Source organism: Siphateles boraxobius, unplaced genomic scaffold (assembly GCF_051911475.1).
Source record: "Siphateles boraxobius isolate OS27281-9 unplaced genomic scaffold, OSU_SipBor_1 148, whole genome shotgun sequence".
Lineage (NCBI taxonomy): Eukaryota > Metazoa > Chordata > Actinopteri > Cypriniformes > Leuciscidae > Siphateles > Siphateles boraxobius.
The window spans coordinates 322,218-347,681 of NW_027508753.1; the positions used below are offsets into that span (position 1 = coordinate 322,218).

The window sequence follows — 25,464 nt, forward strand, 5'->3', positions numbered from 1 at the left end:
CAGATTAATGTACTGTTTCGTCTTACGAGGCTGTGTGAGGAATAAACCTGAGACATTTACCTCAGAACATGTGCTGGTTTATTTTCATTTCGAGGAGCAACGGATCCATCTGAAGTTTTTTATTATTATTGTTCTAATCGCGATATCATAGTGTATGTAAACCGCAAAAAGACTGTTTAAATATGAATCGCGTCTGTGTGTGAATGAATGAACTGAACAGTTTTTACCAAACCCTATTGCTATACTCAGACGAGTGAAAATCGACTGAAATATGTTGAAATAACGTTAAAATGTCTTTGTATTAGCAACGTATTAAACTGCAAATTAATATTTATATGCCGTAATATAGGCTCATAAAAACAACAAACGATATGCCTATGTTACAGACGAAATATGAAAGACAACATTTCGTTGACTAGTTTTGGATAGATTATTAATTGTTTACTGTAAACTAGACTACTGCCACATTGAATAAGCTTTTGTTCACCAATTTCTGCTCAAATGTTAAATATATTAGGCTATGTTTGTTTTGTCAAAAATAAAGTCATCAACTAGGATACTATTATAGTGTTTGTTCCAATGTAGGCTTTATTCAAACTAATGAATCCTTAACTTTGAAATATGTATGATAAAATGTATACTTTAGTTTTTACAAAGAAATATTACACTTGAAGTATTGTTATTTTAATTGTTGCTGTAATTGTAACCTTTTTAATAAAATAGCAAATAATATATTTACAAGGTAGATGTAAACAAAATCTTAAAAGGTCAATATAAGCCTTCTCTTCAAATTATTTGTATTGTGTTTTATTAGTGACAAATTTGGGGAGAGGATACATATTCAAAACTTTCAAAACACAAAGTGTTTTACTAAATTTAAATCAATGTATTGTTTTATGTGAATGATTAGACAGGATGATTTTCAGATCATTTTGAAGCAAAAATCCTAGGCGAGAACATCCATTAGTCAAAAGTCTTGTGGACACATATTTAGTATCTGTTTTCTGGCCTTATTTCAGAGACTTTAAGTTTTAGTTTTTTCAATAACCATGCATAAACAATATTCTCTCAAAAATACAAACATGTATACATCTTGCTCACATATTATGGTAGCCCTGTTTGTGCTATATAGAGTGAATTTACACCTTTGCCATTAACAGGTTTATAAATAACTGAAAAAAGCACAAATGTCAGAGCATGTCAGAACACCTCCAGGACCCAGAAACCCCCTCTGACCCCAGAGGGTTAATACAGTGCAACCCCACCTGATGGGACAAAAACTGCTCCAAATGGACGTGAACCCGCATCTTATCTTATGGATCCTGTCTTTTCTGACAGAAAGACACCAGAGGGTCCGAGTCAATAGTCACCTCAGTTCATCTAAGACAGTCTCCACTGGAGCACCACAAGGCTCTGTAATCTCACCGGTTTTGTACACACTATACACTAACGACTGAAGGAGCAATAACCCAGGTATTATATTAAGGGTGCTCCGATTGATCGGTCGCCGATCATAATCGGCCGATAATTGCTTTGGGATGTGTGATCGGTGGTCTCTATAAAGGCCGATCAAGAAAAGCCGATCAGATGACGCAAAACTCGCGAGACAATTTTTTATGCCCTGGTAAAAATTGCTTCACCGGTCTGGCAATTCTACAAGGTGTGTGAAAAAGACAAATCATTATCAATCAATCTGTAATGTTTGTACCATGCCGCTGCCCGCTTGTCAAACTGTGCAGCCTCTCCGTTCAACCCGTAAATAAATCCATCGATCCGCAAACTTCCTTTGACTTCTTAAATGGTCTAGCAGTAGATCCTTTGCCAAGTGTGTCAGAGAGGTTGCGGTTTCTCCGCACTCAAATAGTTTTTTCTCTCTCATCAAAACAGTAGGCTATATCAAGCAGGGACACGTTTCTGTGCTTTTTATTTTGTGATTTCGCCGGAATGAATGAGTCTCCACAACGACGATAGATTGAAGCGCGCGTCCGAGTGAAGACTGCGCGCGAGCCACAGAGAAGGCTGTATCCATGACACTGATCGCCGCGGCAACGAGCGCTCAGCTTGAGTAAAAAACAACAATACATTTTAGCGCTAGATTTCTCATTTAATAGCGAACTAAATGAATGCTAGTTAACTGGAGATGTTTTATTTATTTGTATTAGGTACATCTGTGCGTGCCTCAATGTTACAAATATTGGTGGGGGGACAAAATCGATCCTTAGAAACAGTGGTGGGACACGACTTCACTGGATCTAAACTAATCAATCTAGCCATAGATGTGACCGTGGTGGCTTTCTTAATCTGTTTAAAATACTTTTGCAAGGGTTCTTGCAAAAAAAGAAAAAAATACCAGAATATTGATGCTTAAGAAGTATTTATATTTGTATTTTCTTTTTTTGCTGTGCACTTAACTAACTGTGGTCCTTTTAAGTGTTTTAGAAAAACTGATGGCTGACTGACTCAAAACATTATTTTGGCTATAGCCTTTTTTGTTGCAGTTTTTAGTTTAAAGTAGTCTAAAGCTAAATTTAAAGACTTATATGTTCTGTATTTTATCTTTCTTTATTTTATATTCTACAGGAAAGTTGTATTTCTCAAGCCCTAAGCTGTTTCCAATAACCAAGCACAGGCTGCTAAGTTAATATGCTGGACATGTAATGTTGCTTGCAAATAAATACACAGATGTCAATTCATGATACGTTGTCTTCTCTTAATTGTAATACTTAATGTACATTGATGTTCAATATAGTTTAATAAATAATGTTACATGATAAATAGAAGGCTTCAAATATACCCTGTAATCGGTGATCGGTATCGGGGGATACAGCTTCCAGTAATCGGGAATCGGTGATCGGCCCCAAAAATCCTGATCGGAGCACCCCTATATTATATACACTAAATATTCTGATGACACTGTGATCATGGACACCACTAATTCACTACGAGAGCTACAGACCGAGATGGAACTCTTTGCGGAGTGGTGCAAGCAGAACTGTCTTGACCTCAACCCCTCTAAAACAAAGGAACTGGTTGTTGACTTTCGTAAAGATGTTTCCATCATTCCCACTCTGTTAGTCAAAATCAGCCAATAGAAAGGGTTGAATCATACAGATACCTTGGGACAATACTCGATCATAAACTTATTTTCCAACTAAACAGTGAAAAAATTTTTTCTAAATCTCAGCAGCGCCTCTTTTTCTTGAGGAAGCTCCGTAGACTTCAGGTTCACCAGTCAGTCCTGATAACTTTCTACAAATGCTTCATTGAGTCTGTAATAACCTTTAACATATCACCCTGGCTTTGATCACTACCCAATATTCATCGCAACACACTAAACAAAATCATATTAAAGTAGTAAAATAATCGGACAGGTGCAGGAATCACTTATCAGTATTTACAACAGGAGGACAAAAATAAAAGGAACACAAATAGACTCTGACACCACTCACACATTGCACAGTCACTATAGTATTTTACCCTCAGGTCAGAGATACAGATCACTCTTATTCAGGACTAAGAGAGCCATGACAAGTTTTGTGCCTACCTCTATTAGAAACATGAATAGTTGATAAACTTATTCACCAAGATGTATGTCCATGTGTGCAGATTCGTGAATTATTTATCTCTTCTTATTTATCTATTTTTAACGTAACCTTTTTAATGCCTACTGCTTATTTATCATGTACTTATTGTGCTTTGCAAGCTTTATTTATTTATTACTATTTATTACTTGTGTGAGTGTGGTATACTGTGCTATGTTTGTGCAACTGTACAATGATGATGCTCAACACGAATGAAGTTCCTAACGGATAAATAAAGTTCTTTGAATTGAATTGAATGCACAGATATTTGTGGAGACAGTCCAATACTCAAATCATGCCCTAAGATATGCCTGATAGGAGTATATCCTGAGGATCATCCAGAAATTATGGTGAAGATGTACGCAGCAGTGCTCGATGAGCAAAGCAATAGATCTCTAGCTAGACCTGAGTTTTTTTATCTATTCAAAATAAAAGGAACAGAGCATCCATACACTCTTCGAACTTGTGCTGGGGTAACAGAAACTTCAGGAAGGAGAGCCACTGGGTTTCAAGCTGCATCTGTATGTGGAAAGACACGTGTCACTCCCAACACTTATCGAGTGTACTTGTATGACTGACGACCATTCTGAGATCCCATCTCCCACCATTGCACACCAGTACCCTCACTTGAAATCTATTGCTTACGAAATACCAGAGATAGGTCCATGTGCTAAGAGACTGCTTCTCTTAGGGAGAGACATCCAAGTCCATAAAGTGAGGAAACGGCTCAATGGTTTGAACAATTCACCGTACGCCCAAAAACTTGACTTTGGCTGGGTTATATAGTGGGAAATTTCTGCTTGGGATCAGCACATAAACCTAGCACAGTTGTCGTGCTCCGCACAAACATACTTTTCAATGGACGTCCAAGCATATGTGAGTAGGGTTGTGCCGATGGACGACATCATCGTCCATCGTGATGGCTGACCGACATCACGATGGTGAGCCACCATCGTGATGCCACGCCCCCCACCCTGTCGGACCAGCCCAGTCTCACGACAGTTCGTGTTCGTCTGTACACCAGTGGTTGGGGACCTGGCTCGCGAGCCACACCTGGTCTCTCACCCTTTACCAACAATCGATAAAAAAAATGAAGACGTGCTTGTTCAGTGCTCTTCGCGAGAGTCACCACAGCAATCAACTAACCGCCTACGTTTCTGTGGTAACCTAACAGTTACAGCTCCGGCACTCTGCACTGGGATTCAAGCAGCTGCTATTTAAGGTGATGGCGAAAATAATTTTAGAATAGCAGCGAAAATGTAAAAGTAGGCTATATAAACTTTAATATATAATTTTATTGAAACGGGTGCTTTGCTGTTCAAAGAGACATTTCGAAACATTACACCCGCTGGCCGCAGGTACTTTCACTTTTGCCGCAGAGGCCGTTAATTTATGTATAAATGTGTTGTATTGTTGATAATCCGCGCAGATTTCAGTTGATTCCGTTTAAAGTTATTAATAATAAAACATGAATGAATGAGAAAGAAAAGAGCAGGATGTGCTTTATATTGAAAAGAAATATTAAAACCGCAATAAGTCGCGAAAGAGAACTGAATTCTACTGATAGGATGCTGTGCGCACGCTCCGAGCGCAACACGCGAGCATAGTAGGCTAGTCTTTGTCTTCGGTTGCGAGCCTAAACGGCCAAATAAACATAGAAATACTTCAAAATGCCAAGCCGAGTATTCCCGTGGCGTAAACACAGTAGAAGTAGCTACGGTAACACTTTACGGTAAGGGTACATGAATTATCATAAATTCATGCATGAATTCTGCATTCATTCATGCGTTAATATCTCATGAATCATCAGGAACTAACACAGGTTCAACATTTTTCATTCATGACTCAATGGATGAACAACACCTTAATTAAAACATTAACTAAGATGAGCACATCATCATGAGTTATGATTTATTTCGCATGATCATGATGTTTTCTTTGTTCACAGTTATGCCACCATTAATAGCACATTGTTCATCAGTGTTTCAAAGGACTAGTCACCACTTTAGTTGAGGGGCCACACACATGATGAAGTCCTTGATAGATAATGCTTAGTTAATGATGACTACTGTATTTGAATGTCAACAGAATTTGTGTGCTCTGAGTTGTGATTGGTCTATTTTGGGGTCTGTCCAATACAGTAGTCATCATTAACATTATCTACCAATGACTTCATCATGTGTGTGGCCCCTCAACTAAAGTGGTGACTAGGTCACTGACCTAGACAAAGAACAAAGAAAACATCATGATCATGCGAAATAAATCATAACTCATGATGATGTGCTCATCTTACTTAATGTTTTAATTAAGGTGTTGTTCATCCATGAAATCATGAATGAAAAACATTGAACTCGTGTTAGTTCCTGATGATTCATGAGATATTAATGCATGAATGAATGCAGAATTCATGCATGAATGAATGCATAATTCATGCATGAATTTATACATGAATTCATGATAATTCATGTACCCTTACCGTAAAGTGTTACCGTAGCTACTCCCTTTCTCTCCGTGATGGTCAGCGCGATTCCGTAGCCCCCCCCCCCCTCCCGATAACATCCTCCATCGCGATGTTTTGCTGGAAACATCATCAACTGCCAATTTAGGGGACATCGCCCAACCCTATATGTGAGCCTTGTCCTAATCAGAAACAGGTGAAAGAGAAGCCAAGCAGTAAAGATCATGCCTCTCTTTACATTTACATTTATTCATTTTAGTTGACGCTTTTATCCAAAGCGACTTACAATTGCTATGTCAGAGGTCGCACGCCTCTACCGACAACTACTCTACCTACTACCGACAACTTTGATTGGTTAACGTTGATACGGTCAACCATCGGTCAAGCGGTCATCAGTTAACATCCCTATTTATGAGAGCATAAAAATGATCCATGGATGACATTGATTGTAGGGATGGGCAAGGCATGTGCCAGTATCAAATTTTCATGCTGCGATTAATTGATTGAGCTTTAATCACGGTATTAAGATCCCGGGCCCTATGTATAGGCAGTCCTGATGGGCCCCCATTTTCCAAATAAAATATATTCCAGACTTTTCAAGGGCCCTACGCCCCTGGGCATTCGATTAAATGTTCTTAGTCGATCGTCGGGAGAATTAACGATCGACTATCGATTAATCATTAATATTGTTATATTCAAATTAATTATTTATTTAACTTTTTATGAATTAAAAATGCAATAAATACAAAAATACAGCGTGTTTTTCCTCGATGAGATCTTTATTACAAGATGATCAACTTGTGGCAGTTAAACTGGACGTTCAGTTAGGCTAAACTTGAAGATATGCGCTGCGGTGCTCTAAATCAACGGAACCTGCAGCTGCGAGTTGGCGTTCATAAACAGAGACCCTCGTTTGTTCCAAAATAATAAATAATAATAAAAAAATCATGTTAAACAATAACTTAACCTGTCAGATCTAACTATTATGATGTTTTTGGTTTTGTCAAAATGTAACTCAAAACTATCCAAGGCACGGAGTCGAGAAAAGAGGGTGACAGAGATTAGCCTACCTAACAATCAATTAGGGTAGGCTACTTAACAAATTAGGCTACTTAACAAAGCCTCATAAAAAATAACTAGTAACTCACATACAACTTCTGGACCAGTCTACTGATTTTTGTTGAGAAAGATAAGCATGTTGATGACATGATCTGGGGTCAGACGCGACCGCAACCTGGTGGCCGTCAAGCCTTGTTTATACTTTCGGCTGGCTCTGCAGCGCGAGTCTCCCCAAACTGGCGAGGCGTTTATACTCGCCTGTGAAACACCGAATACCGCAAAGACGTCATTTTTGCCGCACGCACCTTCGCGTCGAGTGTAAACAAGGCTTCAGTCCAGCCGCCGAAAACACCCGCTCTGAGGGGACTGATGTTGCCGGGATGCACAGGTAACGTTACCTCCGCGCTAACATGGCCAGCCCGGGGAACCGTATTCCGTTCACTCTCCACTCACACTACGCAACGCAACCAGCACTAGTTTAATCGATAACAAATTAACGTGATCTACGAAATTCTTAATGATCAATCATCGATCGTCGATTAATCATGCCCATCCCTAATTGTTTGGATTTTTTTTGTCAGTTACTATCATAATTTTGACATTTGGGTGTTATTGTTTAACTATTGACCTATGTTTTCAAATTTCCTGTTTTCAAACATAACTGCTGTCCTGCTGGTTATACTACAACACTTATTATCGGATTTTTTTTCTTCTAAATTGTATATACAATTATGAATATATAATTTTGATGATTTTTAATTATGAAACATTCAATAACTTCACTGTAATTCACTGTTTTGTTGCCAAATTCGGTTTACACATAATTGCTGCCCTGTTGGTTATAGGCCTACTACAACACTTATTTTAGGAAAAATATATTTTTAACTGTAAATGTTTAATTCTTATGAAAAATATCCAATAACTTCACTGTAATTCACTGTATTGTTGCCAAAATCAGTTTACACATCACAGCTGTCCTGATGGTTATACTACAACGCTTATTTAAAAAAAAATGTATATACAATTATAAATGTACAATTTTGATGATTTTTATTATGAAACATATTCAATAACTTCACTTTAATTCACTGTATTGTTGCCAAATTCAGTTTACACATCACTGCTGCCCTGTTGGTTATACTACACTGTAAAAAATAATTGCCATTTCAACTTTTTTTTTTTTGTAGACACAACTAAATTTGTAGAAATTGTCCAGACAACAAGAACATTTAAGTTTAATTGTCCTCAACTAAGCTGAAAGTTGAATTAACTAGTATAACTAGTTGTTTCAACTAGAAAATGCATGTTGATACAATTGCACATACACCAACAAAATATTTTGTATATTTACTTAATAAAATCCTCTTAACAATTTGCAAGAGTAAATTCTAAGTAGGCTACATTTTACTGCTCTAACATCAAGAACAATTCACTTGTCATTATCAGTTAAAATATATTCTACCGAAAGCAATATTCATAAAGTAATATGTAATTATATACATATAGGTGCATATTTAAATGTTTATTTAAGAATTTGTAGTTTTCATTGAATTTTAATACTACCATGTACAAAAATAAGATGGTTAATTTAATACATTTTAATATACCACAAGGATCCTTTTGTTTTCAGTACTATAGATTTTCGCGGGCTTTACTCTGTGTAGCTATCGCGAGATGTAAGCAGGACTAAACTCAATCAGTCAGTTAACGTTACAGCACAGCAGGAGTCTTCATTCAGCATCGTCAAACAACCATCGTCTCTGCATATAATAAGGTGAGTTCAATTTTATTCATAATTTAATAACTATGATACTAATCTCGTCGAATTTCAATCCTAATAAATGGATTGGTTGCCGTTTTTCCATGATGGTAGCAGTTAACGATAAGATATTCGAAATGGCGCCTATTCGCCTAAACATAGGTTAGTTACGTTAGATCTAATTGTTAATGATGGTGGTTAAAATGCAATATTTCTCATCTCTCCTTAACTAATATTGAATTTTGTTGTATTAATTTTTAATATTTGGCATAAACAGCAGATGTGGACTGACATTGGGTCTGTCTTGTTTGTTTCCCACCCTCGTTGGTGATTCAGCAGATATCCTTATAAGTTAACGTTAGTTGAGTGGAATTTAATTTATGATGGTTTAATAATTATGATACTAAACTAATCTGGTCGAATTTTAATCCTAATTAATGGATTGATTACAGTTTTGCACGATGCTATCCGTAATGTAAGCAATTCGTAAAATGGCGCCGAAGAAGCACATAACGTAGATTTCGGATAAAATTGTTGATCATAGTAGTGTTTAAAATGTATTCAATTTGCCTGCTTTTGGACTAATATTGTATTTAGAGTTCGATTAATTAATATTAGATAGCAGGTACGAACTGAGCACCGGAAGGCTTTTCCAAAGAATGGGCCGGCCGCTGCCACTCACAAAGCCGCGGTATGTATTTTAGCAGTGCCGAGTGAGGTGTAACGTCAACAGTGACTGACAGGACGATGGGATGCGCAAGAGAACTTTTAATAAAACGTGCATTTCTTCGTTTAATATAAGTGAGTTCGTATTCGTTTTATCACTGTATTTTCATTAAAATAACGATGAACAACAAACTAAGCATTCATTTCAATGTAGGGTTACTTAAATAGATTTTTTTTTTTTACTACAGCATGAGTAGGTTAACGTTAAGTTAACGTTAGGCCTAAACCATAACATCCATCTTTTTCAATTAGTTAAATGTTTGGTGTTTAATATAAGCACTGCTGTCAATCAAATTTCTCTTTATTTAAAAATCCTACTTTTGTGAACTAGTCCTAGATTTTTAGCATAACCTAAAGTTACTGCAGTGTAACATAATTCTCTGGACTTTTTAAAGCAATAATTATCAAACGTTGAACTTTACCATTGTTATGTCTTGTCATGTTGTGTCTGGTTCTTGTTACTCTGTCCCCCTCTGCTGGTCATCATAGGTTACTTTCTCTTTCTCTGCTCTCCCAGCTGTTCCTTATCTCCTCTAACTACCTCGTTCACTCTCTTCCCACCTGTTCCCTTTCTCCTCTGATTAGGTCTCTATTTCCCTCTCTGTTCTTGCTGCTTTCTTTGTCAGATTCTCATTTGAGTTTCTCATGCTAGAAGCAAACTTCTGTCTCGCTCATTTCTACATTGTCCAGCCCAGTCCTGTCCTGTCCTGTCCTGTCCTGTTGGCATCCGCCTGGCAAGTGCAATCTGTTCTCAGCTAATCATCTTTATTTACTCTGTCTAGTTCATCTGATGCTACGAGAGACCTGGTAGTCACAGTCTATCTTCGACCCGCGACCTCTCTGAGAGACCTGCAGCCTGTCGCCGCTACTCGGCTATTCTCTACTGCTGTCTAAAGCTTTTGAAGTTACCTGAGAGACTTTTTATGTTCCTGTTATCGCCCTCTCTGCGGGTTGTTTGTTTTCTCCTTTATCATTCAAGAAGAAGATCTGTGTACTACCCTGTGTTGTCATTAAAAGATTCTGTTCCTGTTAAAACGCTTTTGGGTCCTCACTTACCTGCATAACAGAAGAATCTGACCAAGATGGACCCAGCGACTCCGGATCATTTCCAGTCAGCCGTCGAGATCCAGGGAGCGATGATTGGCAGACACGAGGAAGAATTGTCTGCTGCTCGACATGCAGTTGAGACCCTGGCCGCCCAAGTCTCCGATCTCACAAGACAGATCAATCATCTCCGCCTCGATCCACCGGTCACTTCCAGGGCTTCCGAATCTCTTGAACCCCGAGTCAATAACCCACCGTGTTACGCGGGTGAGCCCACAGAATGCCGCCCGTTTCTCACTCAATGTGATGTTGTCTTTTCTCTCCAGCCCAACACTTACTCCAAGAACAGAGCTCGTATCGCCTACGTGATATCTCTCCTTACTGGACGGGCTCGAGAGTGGGGAACGGCAGTCTGGGAGGCGGAGGCTGAGTGCACTAACCGGTATCAGGACTTTAAGGAGGAAATGATTCGGGTATTTGACCGTTCTGTTTTCGGTGAAGAAGCTTCCCGGGTCTTGTCTTCCCTAACTCAAGGTAATCGATCCATAACAGATTACTCCATAGAATTTCGCACTCTTGCTGCCTCCTGTGACTGGAACGAGCCGGCTTTACTCGCCCGGTTTCTGGAGGGTCTCCGCGTGGATGTTAAAGATGAAGTTCTCTCCCGGGAGGTTCCTTCCAGGGTGGATTCCTTGATTGAACTCGCTATTCGCATCGAGCGACGGTTCGACCTTCGCCGTCGAGTTCGAGGAAAGGAGTTCGCTTTCTCCGCTGCTCCCCTCTCCGCATCACTACCATCTCCCTCCGCCAGTTCGAGTTCTGAGCCCATGCAGCTGGGAGGCGTCCGCATCTCGGCTAAGGAGAAGGAACGGAGAATCACCAACCGCCTCTGTCTCTATTGCGGTTCTGCTGCACATTTTGTTAACTCATGTCCAGTAAAAGCCAGAGCTCATCAGTAAGAGGAGGGCTACTGGTGAGCGCGACTACTCGGGTCTCTCCTTCAAGATCCTGCACTACCTTTTCGGTCCATCTCCGCTGGACCGGCTCGTCTGCCACCTGCAATGCGTTGATAGACTCTGGGGCGGAGGGCTGTTTTATGGACGAGACCTGGGCTCGGGAACATGACATTCCTCTCCAGGAGTTAGAGGATTCCACGGCCTTATTCGCATTGGACGGTAGTTCTCTCCCCAGGATTCAGCGAGAGACGCTACCTTTAAGCCTCACTGTCTCTGGTAATCATAGCGAGACCATTTCTTTTTCAATTTTTCAGTCACCTTTCTCACCTGTTGTTTTGGGCCATCCCTGGCTAGTTCGTCATAATCCCTCTATTAATTGGTCTAGGAATACTATCCTCTCTTGGAATGTCTCTTGTCATGTGGAATGTTTAATGTCTGCTGTACCTCCTGTTTCTTCTATCTCTTCTTCACAGGAGGAGCCTGGTGATTTGACGGGGGTGCCGGAGGAATATCACGATCTGCGCACGGTGTTCAGTCGGTCCCGGGCCACTTCTCTCCCTCCACACCGTTCGTATGATTGTTGTATAGATCTTCTTCCGGGGACCACTCCACCCCGGGGAAGACTATACTCGCTCTCGGCTCCTGAACGCAAGGCTCTCGAGGATTATTTATCTGTAGCTCTCGATGCCGGTACAATAGTTCCCTCCTCCTCTCCCGCCGGAGCGGGGTTTTTTTTTGTTCAGAAGAAGGACGGTGGCCTGCGCCCCTGCATTGATTATCGGGGGCTGAATGACATAACAGTTAAGAATCGTTATCCGCTCCCTCTTATGTCTTCAGCCTTCGAGATCCTGCAGGGAGCCAGGTTTTTTACTAAGCTGGACCTTCGTAACGCTTACCATCTCGTGCGCATTAGGGAGGGGGACGAGTGGAAGACGGCGTTTAACACTCCGTTAGGTCACTTTGAATACCGGGTTCTTCCTTTCGGTCTCGTAAACGCTCCAGCTGTCTTTCAGGCGTTGATTAATGATGTCCTGAGAGACATGCTGAACATCTTTGTGTTCGTTTACCTTGACGATATATTGATTTTTTCACCGTCACTCCAGATTCATGTTCAGCACGTTCGACGCGTTCTCCAGCGCCTTTTAGAGAATTGTCTTTATGTGAAAGCTGAGAAGTGCACTTTCCATGCCTCCTCCGTCACCTTTCTTGGTTCCGTTATTTCCGCTGAAGGCGTTAGGATGGACCCCGCTAAGGTCCAAGCTGTCATTGATTGGCCCGTTCCTAAGTCACGCGTCGAGCTTCAGCGCTTTCTCGGCTTCGCGAATTTCTATCGTCGATTCATCCGTAATTTCAGTCAGGTGGCTGCTCCCCTCACAGCTCTTACTTCTGTCAAGACGCGCTTTACATGGTCTGCTTCCGCCCAGGGGGCTTTTGATCTCCTCAAGAGTCGTTTTACATCCGCACCGATCCTTGTTACACCTGACATCTCTAGACAGTTCGTTGTTGAGGTTGACGCGTCAGAGGTGGGCGTGGGTGCCATTCTTTCTCAGCGATCGCTCTCAGACAACAAGGTCCATCCTTGCGCGTATTTTTCCCACCGCTTGTCGCCGTCAGAACGTAACTACGATGTGGGTAACCGCGAATTGCTCGCCATCCGCTTAGCCCTAGGTGAGTGGCGACAGTGGTTAGAGGGGGCAACCGTTCCTTTCGTCGTTTGGACTGACCATAGGAACCTTGAGTACATTCGTTCTGCCAAGCGACTTAATGCACGTCAGGCTCGTTGGGCTCTGTTTTTCGCTCGTTTCGAATTTGTAATTTCTTATCGTCCGGGCTCTAAGAACACCAAGCCTGATGCTTTATCCCGTCTCTTCAATTCTTCAGAAGTCTCCACTGCCCCCGAGGGGATTCTCCCTAAGGGGCGTGTCGTCGGGTTGACTGTCTGGGGAATTGAGAGGCAGGTAAAACGAGCGCTCACTCACACTCCGTCGCCGCGCGCTTGTCCTAGGAATCTTCTTTTCGTTCCCGTTCCCACTCGTCAGGCCGTTCTTCAGTGGGCTCACTCTGCCAAGTTAGCTGGCCATCCCGGTGTTCGGGGTACGCTGGCTTCCATCCGTCAGCGTTTTTGGTGGCCCACTCGGGAACGTGACACGCGCCGTTTCGTGGCCGCTTGCTCGGTCTGCGCGCAGACTAAGTCTGGGAACTCCCCTCCTGCCGGCCTTCTCAGACCGCTTCCTATTCCCTCTCGACCGTGGTCACACATCGCCTTAGACTTTATCACCGGTCTGCCTTCGTCGGCGGGTAAGACAGTTATTCTTACGGTTATCGATCGTTTCTCTAAGGCGGCTCATTTTATTCCCCTCGCTAAGCTCCCTTCGGCTAAAGAGACGGCACAAATAATCGTCGAGAATGTCTTTAGAATTCATGGCCTTCCGTCGGACGTCGTTTCGGACAGGGGCCCGCAGTTCACGTCTCAATTTTGGAGGGAGTTTTGTCGTTTGATTGGGGCTTCCGTCAGTCTCTCGTCCGGCTTCCACCCTCAGTCTAACGGTCAAGCCGAACGGGCCAATCAGACTGTCGGTCGCATCCTACGCAGCCTTTCTTTCCGTAACCCTGCGTCTTGGTCAGAGCAACTTCCTTGGGCAGAATACGCACACAACTCGCTTCCTTCATCTGCGACCGGTCTATCACCTTTTCAGAGTAGCCTCGGGTACCAACCTCCGCTGTTCTCGTCTCAAATCGCCGAGTCCTGCGTTCCGTCCGCTCAGGCTTTTGTCCAACGTTGTAAGCGCACCTGGAGTATTGTCAGGTCTGCACTTTGCCGTTATAGGGTTCAGACTGTGAGAGCCGCTAACAAGCGTAGAACTAAGAGCCCTAGATATTGTCGCGGTCAAAGAGTATGGCTCTCCACTCTTAACCTTCCCCTTAAGACAGCTTCTCGTAAACTGACCCCGCGGTTCATTGGTCCGTTCCGTATTTCTCAGGTCATTAGTCCTGTCGCGGTGCGACTTCTTCTCCCTCGTTATCTTCGTCGCGTCCACCCGGTATTCCACGTCTCTTGTGTTAAACCCGTCCTCCGCGCCCCCGCTCGTCCCCCTTCTTCCCCCATTCTTGTCGAAGGCGCTCCTATCTACAGGGTTCGCAGGATTCTAGACATGCGTCCTCGGGGCCGTGGTCATCAGTTTCTGGTGGATTGGGAGGGGTACGGACCTGAGGAGAGGAGTTGGGTTCCCTCTCGGGACGTGCTGGACCGTTCGCTGATCGATGATTTCCTCCGTAGCCGCCAGGTTCCCTCCTCGGAAGCGCCAGGGGGCGCTCGTTGAGTGGGGGGTACTGTTATGTCTTGTCATGTTGTGTCTGGTTCTTGTTACTCTGTCCCCCTCTGCTGGTCATCATAGGTTACTTTCTCTTTCTCTGCTCTCCCAGCTGTTCCTTATCTCCTCTAACTACCTCGTTCACTCTCTTCCCACCTGTTCCCTTTCTCCTCTGATTAGGTCTCTATTTCCCTCTCTGTTCTTGCTGCTTTCTTTGTCAGATTCTCATTTGAGTTTCTCATGCTAGAAGCAAACTTCTGTCTCGCTCATTTCTACATTGTCCAGCCCAGTCCTGTCCTGTCCTGTCCTGTCCTGTTGGCATCCGCCTGGCAAGTGCAATCTGTTCTCAGCTAATCATCTTTATTTACTCTGTCTAGTTCATCTGATGCTACGAGAGACCTGGTAGTCACAGTCTATCTTCGACCCGCGACCTCTCTGAGAGACCTGCAGCCTGTCGCCGCTACTCGGCTATTCTCTACTGCTGTCTAAAGCTTTTGAAGTTACCTGAGAGACTTTTTATGTTCCTGTTATCGCCCTCTCTGCGGGTTGTTTGTTTTCTCCTTTATCATTCAAGAAGAAGATCTGTGTACTACCCTGTGTTGTCATTAAAAGATTCTGTTCCTGTTAAAACGCTTTTGGGTCCTCACTTACCTGCATAACAACCATAGATAGCTATAACAGGGTTATTTAGAAAATTAATGTGGCCAAACATACCCTAACACCTTTAAATACTAAAGGCATGTTAAATGCTGCTTGCAGCAGTATTTAAATATTGTCATCTCTGTGATATTTAATACTTTTCTTTGAAAATGTTCCATATGTGCAGAGTGTGTGATTGCCTGAACTGCTATGCCTTGATTAGGGAGTTGATATGACATTATGTTGCAAACGACTAAATGATTGAAAAGCTGTACACTACTTAATGTACATGAATATTAATTGATGTTTGTACATTTTCAGGAAATGGTCCCCCCCTTCCCTGGATTGTGACAGTTTCAATGAAATGGACATGCAAGCTTTGCTCATATAGTTCATCGAATCAACGCACAATAACAAGGCATTATACACTAAAGCACGGACACTACAGCAGGTTTTGTCCCTTACCATGTTTGTATAAGGATTGTGTTTGTACATTCAAAAGACAAATTGACCTGAAAAGGCATTTGAGGCAGCATGGGCCATCACAAAATTCATCAGAACCCCTAACTGTTCAGATACTATGTGACTTATGTGGTTTTTCAGAACCCTGCCACCTTCGCCAGTATTTGGCACATTTACGCTGCCATCTAAAAAATAAGGAAACTGTGAAATGCCCTTATCAGCAGTGTTCATTCCGTTCGAACGTGTACTCCACATTTACAGCACATCATAGTCGTTTTCACAGTTCAGGTAGCGTAAAGGACTTTCGACCAGAATTGTTTCGTGAGAATTATTCTAATTTGGATGAAGACAATCAAGGTAGTGCATCTGTGGTTGAATTGGATGAGTCCATTTCTGATGTTGAAGAACATGATGATGCCAATGATGAGGTGTATCTGCAGCGAAAACTGGCATCTCTTTTTTTGCGAATGCAAACACTATTGCACGTTTCAAAGTCAGCCACTCAAGAAATAATAGGTGGGTTTTATGAGGTCAGTGTCCTCATAGGAGAACTAAGCAAGAAATGTATAGAACAAATTCTGCTGCAAAACAATGTTAATTTAGAAACATCAACACTGATAACAGAAACTTTAGACAAAACGATCCCTCTTTCTTTCTTGTCAAGGACTGGTCCATTAGGCACTGACCACAAGAGGTCTTCTTTTTTCAAGGAAAACTTTAAGGTTATTGAACCTATTGAGTACATTTTAGATTTAGATAAGGGTAGAAAAAAAGTTTATGTCCCGATTTTACCTGTACTGAATGAGTTGTTAAATAGAGATGATGTCCTTGACAAAGTTTTACCTGAGAAGGTTTCTGGGTTAAACTCTGGGGTGTATGAAAGTTTTCTTGATGGACAGTATTTCAGGGAAAATCAGTTTTTCTCAGCAGAAGTATTACGTATTGCGATAGGGTTGTATATTGATGACTTTGAAGTTTGTAACCCATTAGGCACTTCAAGGAAAAAGCACAAGATTTGTGCCGTGTATTGGGTTCTGGCTAATCTACCACTTCGGTTTAGATCATCTTTATCATCTATTAATCTTGCACTGTTATGTTACAGCAATGACTTGAAAACCTATGGATATGCTGCTGTTTTAGAACCACTTCTTAGAGACCTTGAACATCTTGAAAATCAAGGTTTGTACATCAAAAGACTAGGGGCACATGTTCAGGGAACAGTTGCTTTTGTATCTGCAGATAATCTAGCAGCCCATTCACTGGCAGGTTTCCAAGAATCCTTCTCTGTTGACAAATGTTGTAGGTTTTGTCTTGCGAGTCGAAAGGACTTTCAAACTGTACCAGTTAGGAGTGGATCATTCGCACTCAGAAATAAACTTTCCCATGATGGCCATGTTTTGTGTCTCAGTAGAGATGAAACACTAAAAAGTGTTGAGGGTGTAAAGGCTAGCTGTGTTTTGAATAGACTAGAACATTTTCATTCATCAACAGGTTTTCCACCTGATGTTCTACATGATCTTTTTGAAGGAATTGTTCCAGCAGAGCTCTGTTTGTGTCTGTCAGATTTGATTGAAAGAGGCTTTTTCACACTGAATGATTTAAATAGTGTCATCCAAAACTTTACTTATAAGTTTTCTGATAAGACTAATAGACCTCAGAAAATACCTATAACGTTCAAAGCTAAACGGACAATTGGAGGAAATGGACATGAGAATTGGACACTATTGAGACTACTTCCTTTCATGATTGGTCATTTGGTTCCTGAACATGACAAAACCTGGGGTATAATTTTGGAGTTGAAAGTGATTGTTGAACTTCTGGCTTCACCTACGTTTACGGAAGAATCTGTGTGCTTTTTGGAGTCAAAAATTTCTGACCACAGGCTGTTGTTGCTGGAGGTTTTTCCTAACTTCAAATTGAAACCTAAACACCATTTTGTGGAACATTATCCTAAACTTATCCATTGTTTTGGACCTTTATTGAACTTCTGGACAATCCGCTTCGAGGGAAAACATAGCTTTTTAAAAAAAGTTGTCCGCGATGTCAACAATTTTAAAAACATTTTACTCACTTTAGCCACAAAACACCAACTTATGTTTGGCTACTATCTTGATATGTCCAGCCTTTTCAAGCCAGAACTTGAAGTACAGAGTGTTTCTGTTTGTTGTCCTGATATATTGGACCATGGCCTAAAGCAGGCAATTAACAGGAAATATGAAGATGTTGCATCTGTTTCCCTGGCAACAACATTTTCTCTGCATGGAACAACATATTCAGAGGGAATGTTCGTCTCCGTTGGCAGCACAAGTGGGCTTCCTGATTTTGGGAAAATTGTCAAACTGCTCATAGTGGCTAACAAGGCATTGTTCGTTGTTGAACCTTTTTCAGCTGTGTACTTGGAACATCTCGGATCTTTTGAACTGTTTAGACAACTGTCTGCTGATCTCCTTCTGCTACAACCTGAGGAACTAAACCACTATTACCCACTGTATTCCTACACCATCCAAAGACGGCTTCTTCTTACACCCAAAATATTTTTACTTCATTAAAGGTACACTCAGTCATTTGAATTATGAACTTTTGAAAGTATAATGTTGCTTTTTTAAAATATGCTAGTAAGGTATTGTTCATTGAACATTTTCAGCTGTGCACTCGGAGCATCTTGGGTCTTTTGAACTGCCTAACCAACTCTCCGCTGAACGACTTCTGCTCGCTCCAAAAGACTTTTTACTTCATTAAAGGTACACTCAGTCATTTTAATTTTGATGAACTTTTGAAAGTATAATGTTGCTTTTTTAAAATATACTAGTAAGGTATTTTCATTGAACATTTTCAGCTGTGCACTCGGAGCATCTTCGGTCTTTTGAACTGCCTAACCAACTCTCCGCTGAACGACTTCTGCTCACTCCAAGAGACTTTTTACTTCATTAAAGGTACACTCAGTCATTTTAATTTTTATGAACTTTTGAAAGTATAATGTTGCTTTTTTAAAATATGCTAGTAAGGTATTGTTCATTGAACATTTTCAGCTGTGCACTCGGAGCATCTTGGGTCTTTTGAACTGCCTAACCAACTCTCCGCTGAACAACTTCTGCTCACTCCAAGAGACTTTTTACTTCATTAAAGGTACACTGTCATTTTGTGATGTATCAGTTTACAGCAGGCACATACTGTACAGCAATTAGTGAACGAGAAATGTAAACGGGTCACAGCTCAACAATTATTTGCACTCTCCCAAATATATTTTAAGGGTCGCACAGATTAGTTTTCTGGAGCATATACAACCAAAATGGTTGCAATTTCAAGCCTTGTATGACCAGCTGCGTATTGCTACTTGTATTTTGATAAGCCCTTCTAATGGGACATTCGGTTATTTCCCTTCTGTGTTTTACACATTTAGGATGTTGCTCAGGGTTGTGTTGTCACCAGATGACATCAGGAAGGTGGTGATTGATGAGCTGCCAGAAAGCGTTGAAGATCTGAAGTTGATTTTGAGGTCTAAACTTAATCTGGATGGGGAGTTTGTGTTACAATATGAAGATCCAGATTTCCAGAATGATTTAGTCAATCTGACAAGACTAACAGATTTACCTAAGGAGAGAGCGACACTGAAGATCATCCAGAGGACACCACCAAATGAACAGTTTAATGACCGCAGTAACCATGACACCGCCAGCACATCTGCATCATCATTGGTGTCGGGTACACCCAGTCAATCAAAGGTCTGGCCTGAGCCCTTCATCATTCCAAGTTTTTCATATGATGTGGAACTGAAGCTCCGGCGATCAAATGATGCACACGCAAAAGATGGTTCCCTTTTGGATGTTACAAAGGAACTTAAAACTGAAATCCTAAACAAACTTGCAGAAGTTATGTTCAATTTTAATCCATACCCATTACGGGAACAAATTGAAAGCGTTGCCAAAGCCTTGGTTGAAAAACATCCGTGCTTAAAGGAGCCAGGGTCTTCGGGTGGCTGGTACTGCTGGAAGTTCAGTTTGAATTTTAAAATGGGAAACTTCAGGCAGAAGTTGCGTGTAGCAGGATGTCCAGCACTGTCAGTCTCCACAGATGGCACAGGTAAACGACGCCTTAAGAAGCCGAGGCGGTCTGAAACCAATTTTTTGCCTGATATGCCAGAAGGCGAAACCACCAGCTCCCTCGAAGAAGAAAGGAAAGCTCTGCTGATAGAGGTTAAAAAGAAGAACCCTAATAACAAATTCATTGATGCTGCCATGGCAAGCACATATGCTCTAAGGAGAAAAGAGATCATTGATAAAGAGCCACTAGTGAGTGATGTTCAATCCAGATGGCCAGCGTTATTCACGGAAAGACAGGTATTTAGAGGCATTTTCAAACATTAAATGCTTTCGATATTAAGAATACAATTGTTCATGCTGCATTAATTGCATAAAATATTTTTAATGCGTTAAACTGAAAGAAATTGGATGCATGCGTTCATCTTAACAGCACTTATATTTATATCTATCATTAATCACTGGACGTGATCTGGTTGGTTTTGAATGAGAAACAGAGTATGTAACTCCTTTTGCATCATCTTTTTGGTCTGTCTCACCCAAATCCTGTAATATTGGTTTAGAAGACAGTTAATTAAACTACTATAATCATATAATAATTAGTAATGAATAATAGAATATTAATTTGAGTCACATGGTCTTTTTTTGTTATGCTTTTAGATTGTTGCTGAATTTAGCCGTCTCTTGTCTGCTGACCTTATGAGTTCATTCTATGGGGGCTTAGATGAACTTCTCCCCAGGTTTTTGGAGCTTTACAAAAACATGGACCATGACAGTGTACAGCTTCATAAAATCCTCCAATGGCTTGATGCTGATGTAAGTATTTCTTGTAAACCAATAAGGGTTTTGTGAAATGTTTTGTTTTGAACCCACATAATACAACATATGAATATATTTCTTGTGTGTTGTGTGCATACTGACTTTTCAGGACTCGAACCAGAACAAGCGAACTGCTGTCCTTCTTGGCTTGCCCCACTTCCTTCGTGAGAACTCCTCCAGTTTTTTGAAGTCTTGTGAGGTGTGTTTATAAAGACAGCCAATACTTGTAAAAGAGGTTAATTGTGCTCTTTGAAAATTGTCTCTAATACAGAAATGTATTTTAATACTACTGTAGGGATGTCACGATTCATTCGCAACCGGTTGAAAATAGATTAAAATGTGATGATTCAAGTCGGTTGATGTTAAACGATTTGCGATTCACGTTTTACACAGCAGGGATAATCAACTGATCTGATTCAAATCAAGTTCAAAGAAACATGCTTTTTTGTATACTCGTCATCACGTTGGAATGGTCGTGTAAGTACCGCCCCATTGTTTACTAGCGATTTTGAGACAAATTTAATATAAAACTATGTAAATGGCGCAGCAGGATTTTGAACAGCTGGGCGCTTCAGACAGTCGCTGAATGACGCTGCCGGTGTGTGTACGCTGTATGAAAATAATGTGCTCGAATTTTAAAGAAGCGGCGCTGCGCTTCTCGTCCAGTGTGCGACCCCCCCCTTAACATGGACATTTTCATATAAAATATCTTCCTGACGGCAGAGTTGATAGAACCAAAGTTATTTTTAACCACTACAAAGTTGACTTCACAGACTAAAAAGTCCCCTGGCCTGCACAGTGAAACCCAGCTGTGAACTTTTTTTGTGCTCGACCACTTCACCTCACTCTAACAGGGACACTTCCTACTGGACACAGACAGTTTGATAAAAGAAAAATGTTTCTGCTGGTATCTGTTCAGAAAAAGTTTTTTTATTATATATATTATATATATATATATATATATATATATATATATATATATATATATATATATATATATATATATAAACAAGCTAGATAAAATATGAATGCCCTGGCAGTGGCAAATAGCTTTGGTTTTATATTTGATTTGATTACATTCATGTTTAAGTTGAGATTTACAATAAATATTTCAACTGTGTAAAGGGAATATTGCTGTTAAAATGCACCTTAATTGATTAAAGTGTTTGCAAACCACATTTTATAGCACTTTTGTTTATATAGTACTTTTAAAATAAAAGTGTGGAATACACTACTTTTGAATTAATTATTGAATCTTGCGATTAATCGTAGAAAATCATGCGAATAATCACGATTAAAAAAAAATAATCGTTGCAGCACTAGTATTTATACAGAACAACTTGAGGGTAGGGATGTCCCGATACCATTTTTTCTGAACCCGATCCGATACCAACAATTCAGACTATCGACCGATACGTTCCGATACCAGCGCAGTTTAAAAAAAAAAAATCAAGTAGAATTTCTATAACTCTGTGTGTTGAACTGATAATCACTCTTGTGTTTTAAACGCAATATACTTAATACAGACAACTTCATTATAAAGAAAAACAACAAATAAAAAAAAAAAGATCATAACCTATGACAAAAATTCTGTTATAAACTAGATTAGTGGATAACCATGTCGTGTGGAATGGGTTGAAACCTTTTTTCTTTTCTTTTTTCAGCCATCCAGTGAAATTGAGGATGTTGTGAAAGGAACTGACGTGGGCATTCTAATTGTAACTGAGGAGCAGCAATGTGATGTGCTTCCCAAAGACACAATTGATGTCGCTCTCATTTTGGAGGAACATCTTGTTGTCACTGACATCTCCGATGTCCCCAAGGCATTTGGACTCCTGATGGGTCTTCTTTATGTTGTCAATATCGACTACCCCAAGACAATGAAATACACCTTTGAAGCTCTGCAAAAAATTGTTATGAACATTGGTGGGAGCAGCTGTTCATCAGGTGTTCATGGGCTTCGCAACAAGCTCTTGCGCAAAAAGTAGACGTTTGAAGGAGCTTTAGGCTTTTTTGTGCCTTTTGCTACTTTTAGAGTGCACGTTTAAAGTCTGTCATGTTCTGACTTCGACTATGCATGTTTACACATCTCATGAACACAAATGTAAAAGGGATACACCCCAAAATGTAAATTCTGTCAGTAATTACTCACCTTAATGTTGTTCCAACCCCGTAAGACTTTCGTTCATCGTTGGAACATAACTTAAGATATTTTTGATTAAATCTGAGAGCTGGATCACTCCTCCATTGGCTTCTATGGGATTGAAACTTGCTGGCCCAGAAACTTTATTAAAGACATTGTTAAAATAGTCCAAGTGACTACAGTGGCTACAGAAGCCTATGGAGGAGTGATCCAGCTCTCAGATTAAATAAAAAATATCTTTGTGTTCCAATAGTTGTGTTCCAACGATGAACGAAAGTCTTACGGGGTTGGAACAACATAAGGGTGAGTAATTACTGACAGAATTTACATTTTGGGGTGAACTAACCCATTAATGTTTCCAGTCTCAATTTTCTATACAGTAATGTGAAATTTCCTCTTCTATCTTTGTTTCTTGTTTTATGAAAATTTTATGGAATTTGCAAGGCTAATATTCAATGTTTAAACATCTGTCTTATTTGAGCTATGCTATGTAGAATCAGACCTTTATGCTTTTATTACATCTGTTGTAATGAATTGAAATGTAGTATTTAGCATTAGTCATGATGTTTCTTTAAAAGGCGTGGTCACTTTTTGCAGAAAGTTGATCTAGGAACTTTCTTATGAATTGTGCCATGATTTGTTCTCTTATAGTACAGTACACTCATTTTCCTTTAAATAGATGAGTGCCTTTAGTCTTGCTTACAAATCACTACAAAAAAAAGTGATTTCAGTTGATCTGTTGACAGGAAATTACTTGTTCAACTTAAATGTGAATGAAAGAGTTGTCTATCATTAAATAAATTAATGCAAGGCCAAATGTGTTGTCTTTATTTTAAATTCAAGTTAAAATATTTTTCCAGTTGACATAACTTGACTTGTGTTGACTGGACTAGGAAATTATGGTTAATTTCACTCTAATGGGAAGTTACTTCAACAAAAGATATATTGTCAAGTTGACAAAAAAATTTAAGGCAGCGGGGTAACAAACAATTTTAAGTTGACTCAACAAATTGTTTTTTACAGTGTACTTAAAACTTATTTTGGGAAAAAAAATATTTTGAACTGTATACACAATAGTAAATGTATCATTTTTATGATTAATAATCATTTAAAATCATCAAAATTATACATTTACAAAATGTATTACATCAAGTTATTGAATATTGTTCTTAATAAAAATCATCAAAATTATACATTTACAATTGTATATACAATTAAAAATATTTTTTTCCCAAAATAAGTACGCGTTGTAGTATAACCAACAGGACCGCAGTGATGTGTACACTTAATTTGGCAACAATACAGTGAATTACAGTTAAGTTATTGTATATGTTTCATAACAAAAAACATCAAAATTATACATTTATAATACAATTTTTAAAAATCCCATAATAAGTGTTGTAATGTAACCAGCAGGACAGCAGTTATGTTTGAACTGAATTTGGCAACAATGCAGTGCATTACAGTGAAGTTATTGAATATTTTCCATAAATAAAAATCATAAAAATTATGCAAAAATACTTGTAGTTACTAAAATAAGTGTTGTAGTATAACCATCGTGACAGGACAGCAAGTGGTGTATAAACTGAATTTGGTGACACTTAAATATGTAACAGTGAATTTATTGACTGTTTTCGTAGTGCTACGATTCAAAAGTGGTGTCATTTGTGTAACAATGTTTAGCTGAGGAGTTATTGACCCGGGAAGTTCGAATTTGTGAATGTATTGCCAACTTTACTCAACTGTTAAAAGTTTTAGTAATACAACATGGTTCTAGTAGCCTAAGAACTTGTTCAGCGGATACCTCGTGTCTAAAGCTGTGTTATCTTAATGTACCACAACAGTCATTAAAGAAAAATAGACACCAACCTGATTGTTCCTCGTGTTTTATTCTCCAGGGTTCTGCTGGTTCACTCGAGTTCTCCTCAATCTCATTCTCATCTTCTTTTTTAAAAAACACCATCTTCTTTTTAGTTCAGTTGCAGCACCTCCAGATATTCCTGCTCGATTCAAAACTTCTAGTCTCGTCCATGAGGATGAGAATATTGCAGTTATTTACTGACCCAAAATTGGCATCATTCTATAGACTTAACGTACAGTTATAACTAGTGATGTGTCCTCCCGTATCGAGGCTTCGAAGCGGGTCCGGGATGATTTCTGTGAAGCGCGTATCGAGGCTTGTGTCGGTGACGTATGTAGTGACGTTTGAAGCCTCGCGAGCCGCCTGTACCACGTGACTGCTTCAGGAAGTGGTTCGCGGTTTGGCGGTCTATTTGAAATATAAGGGCCAGCAAAATGCAATGGATTCCCCCTCACATTTTGTGGACTTGGGACTTTGCGAGTTTTTTAGCGATCTATTCAAGCTTCTTTTTTTTTGCGATGGAACCATGCGATGTCATTATAATCACACTGCACGTTTTACATTTATTGTCCACTTGATGGCACAATAGAGCAAATGAAACACCATGAA

The 25,464-nt window shown here is 40.0% G+C and overlaps 2 protein-coding genes across 4 annotated transcripts in view; one reads left to right on the top strand and one right to left on the bottom strand.

Annotated features, from left to right (window-relative positions):
- Positions 1-24,923, bottom strand: part of LOC143738528 (uncharacterized) — a 37,438-nt gene extending 12,515 nt beyond the window's left edge. Inside the window, exon 1 of the mRNA XM_077230512.1 lies at positions 24,864-24,923. The gene's annotated coding sequence lies outside the window, so the exon portion shown is untranslated. The remainder of the gene's footprint in view (positions 1-24,863) is intronic.
- LOC143738529 (uncharacterized) lies at positions 8,669-23,801 on the top strand. 3 transcript variants are annotated; one of them, XM_077230514.1, is made up of 7 exons: positions 8,669-8,872; positions 18,384-18,546; positions 18,832-18,928; positions 19,396-20,332; positions 20,693-20,848; positions 20,961-21,050; positions 22,516-23,801. In XM_077230514.1, exons 4-7 carry the CDS (start codon positions 19,397-19,399, stop codon positions 22,837-22,839), a joined length of 1,506 nt encoding a protein of 501 aa, XP_077086629.1. In that variant the 5' UTR covers positions 8,669-8,872; positions 18,384-18,546; positions 18,832-18,928; position 19,396; the 3' UTR covers positions 22,840-23,801. The 3 variants fall into 3 exon arrangements, with proteins under 3 accessions (XP_077086629.1, XP_077086628.1, XP_077086631.1); XM_077230513.1 differs by lacking the exon at positions 18,832-18,928 and adding an exon at positions 18,640-18,736 and having other exon boundaries at positions 8,676-8,872; XM_077230516.1 differs by lacking the exons at positions 8,669-8,872; positions 18,384-18,546; positions 18,832-18,928 and adding an exon at positions 19,005-19,121.
- Positions 24,924-25,464: the final 541 nt, after the last annotated feature.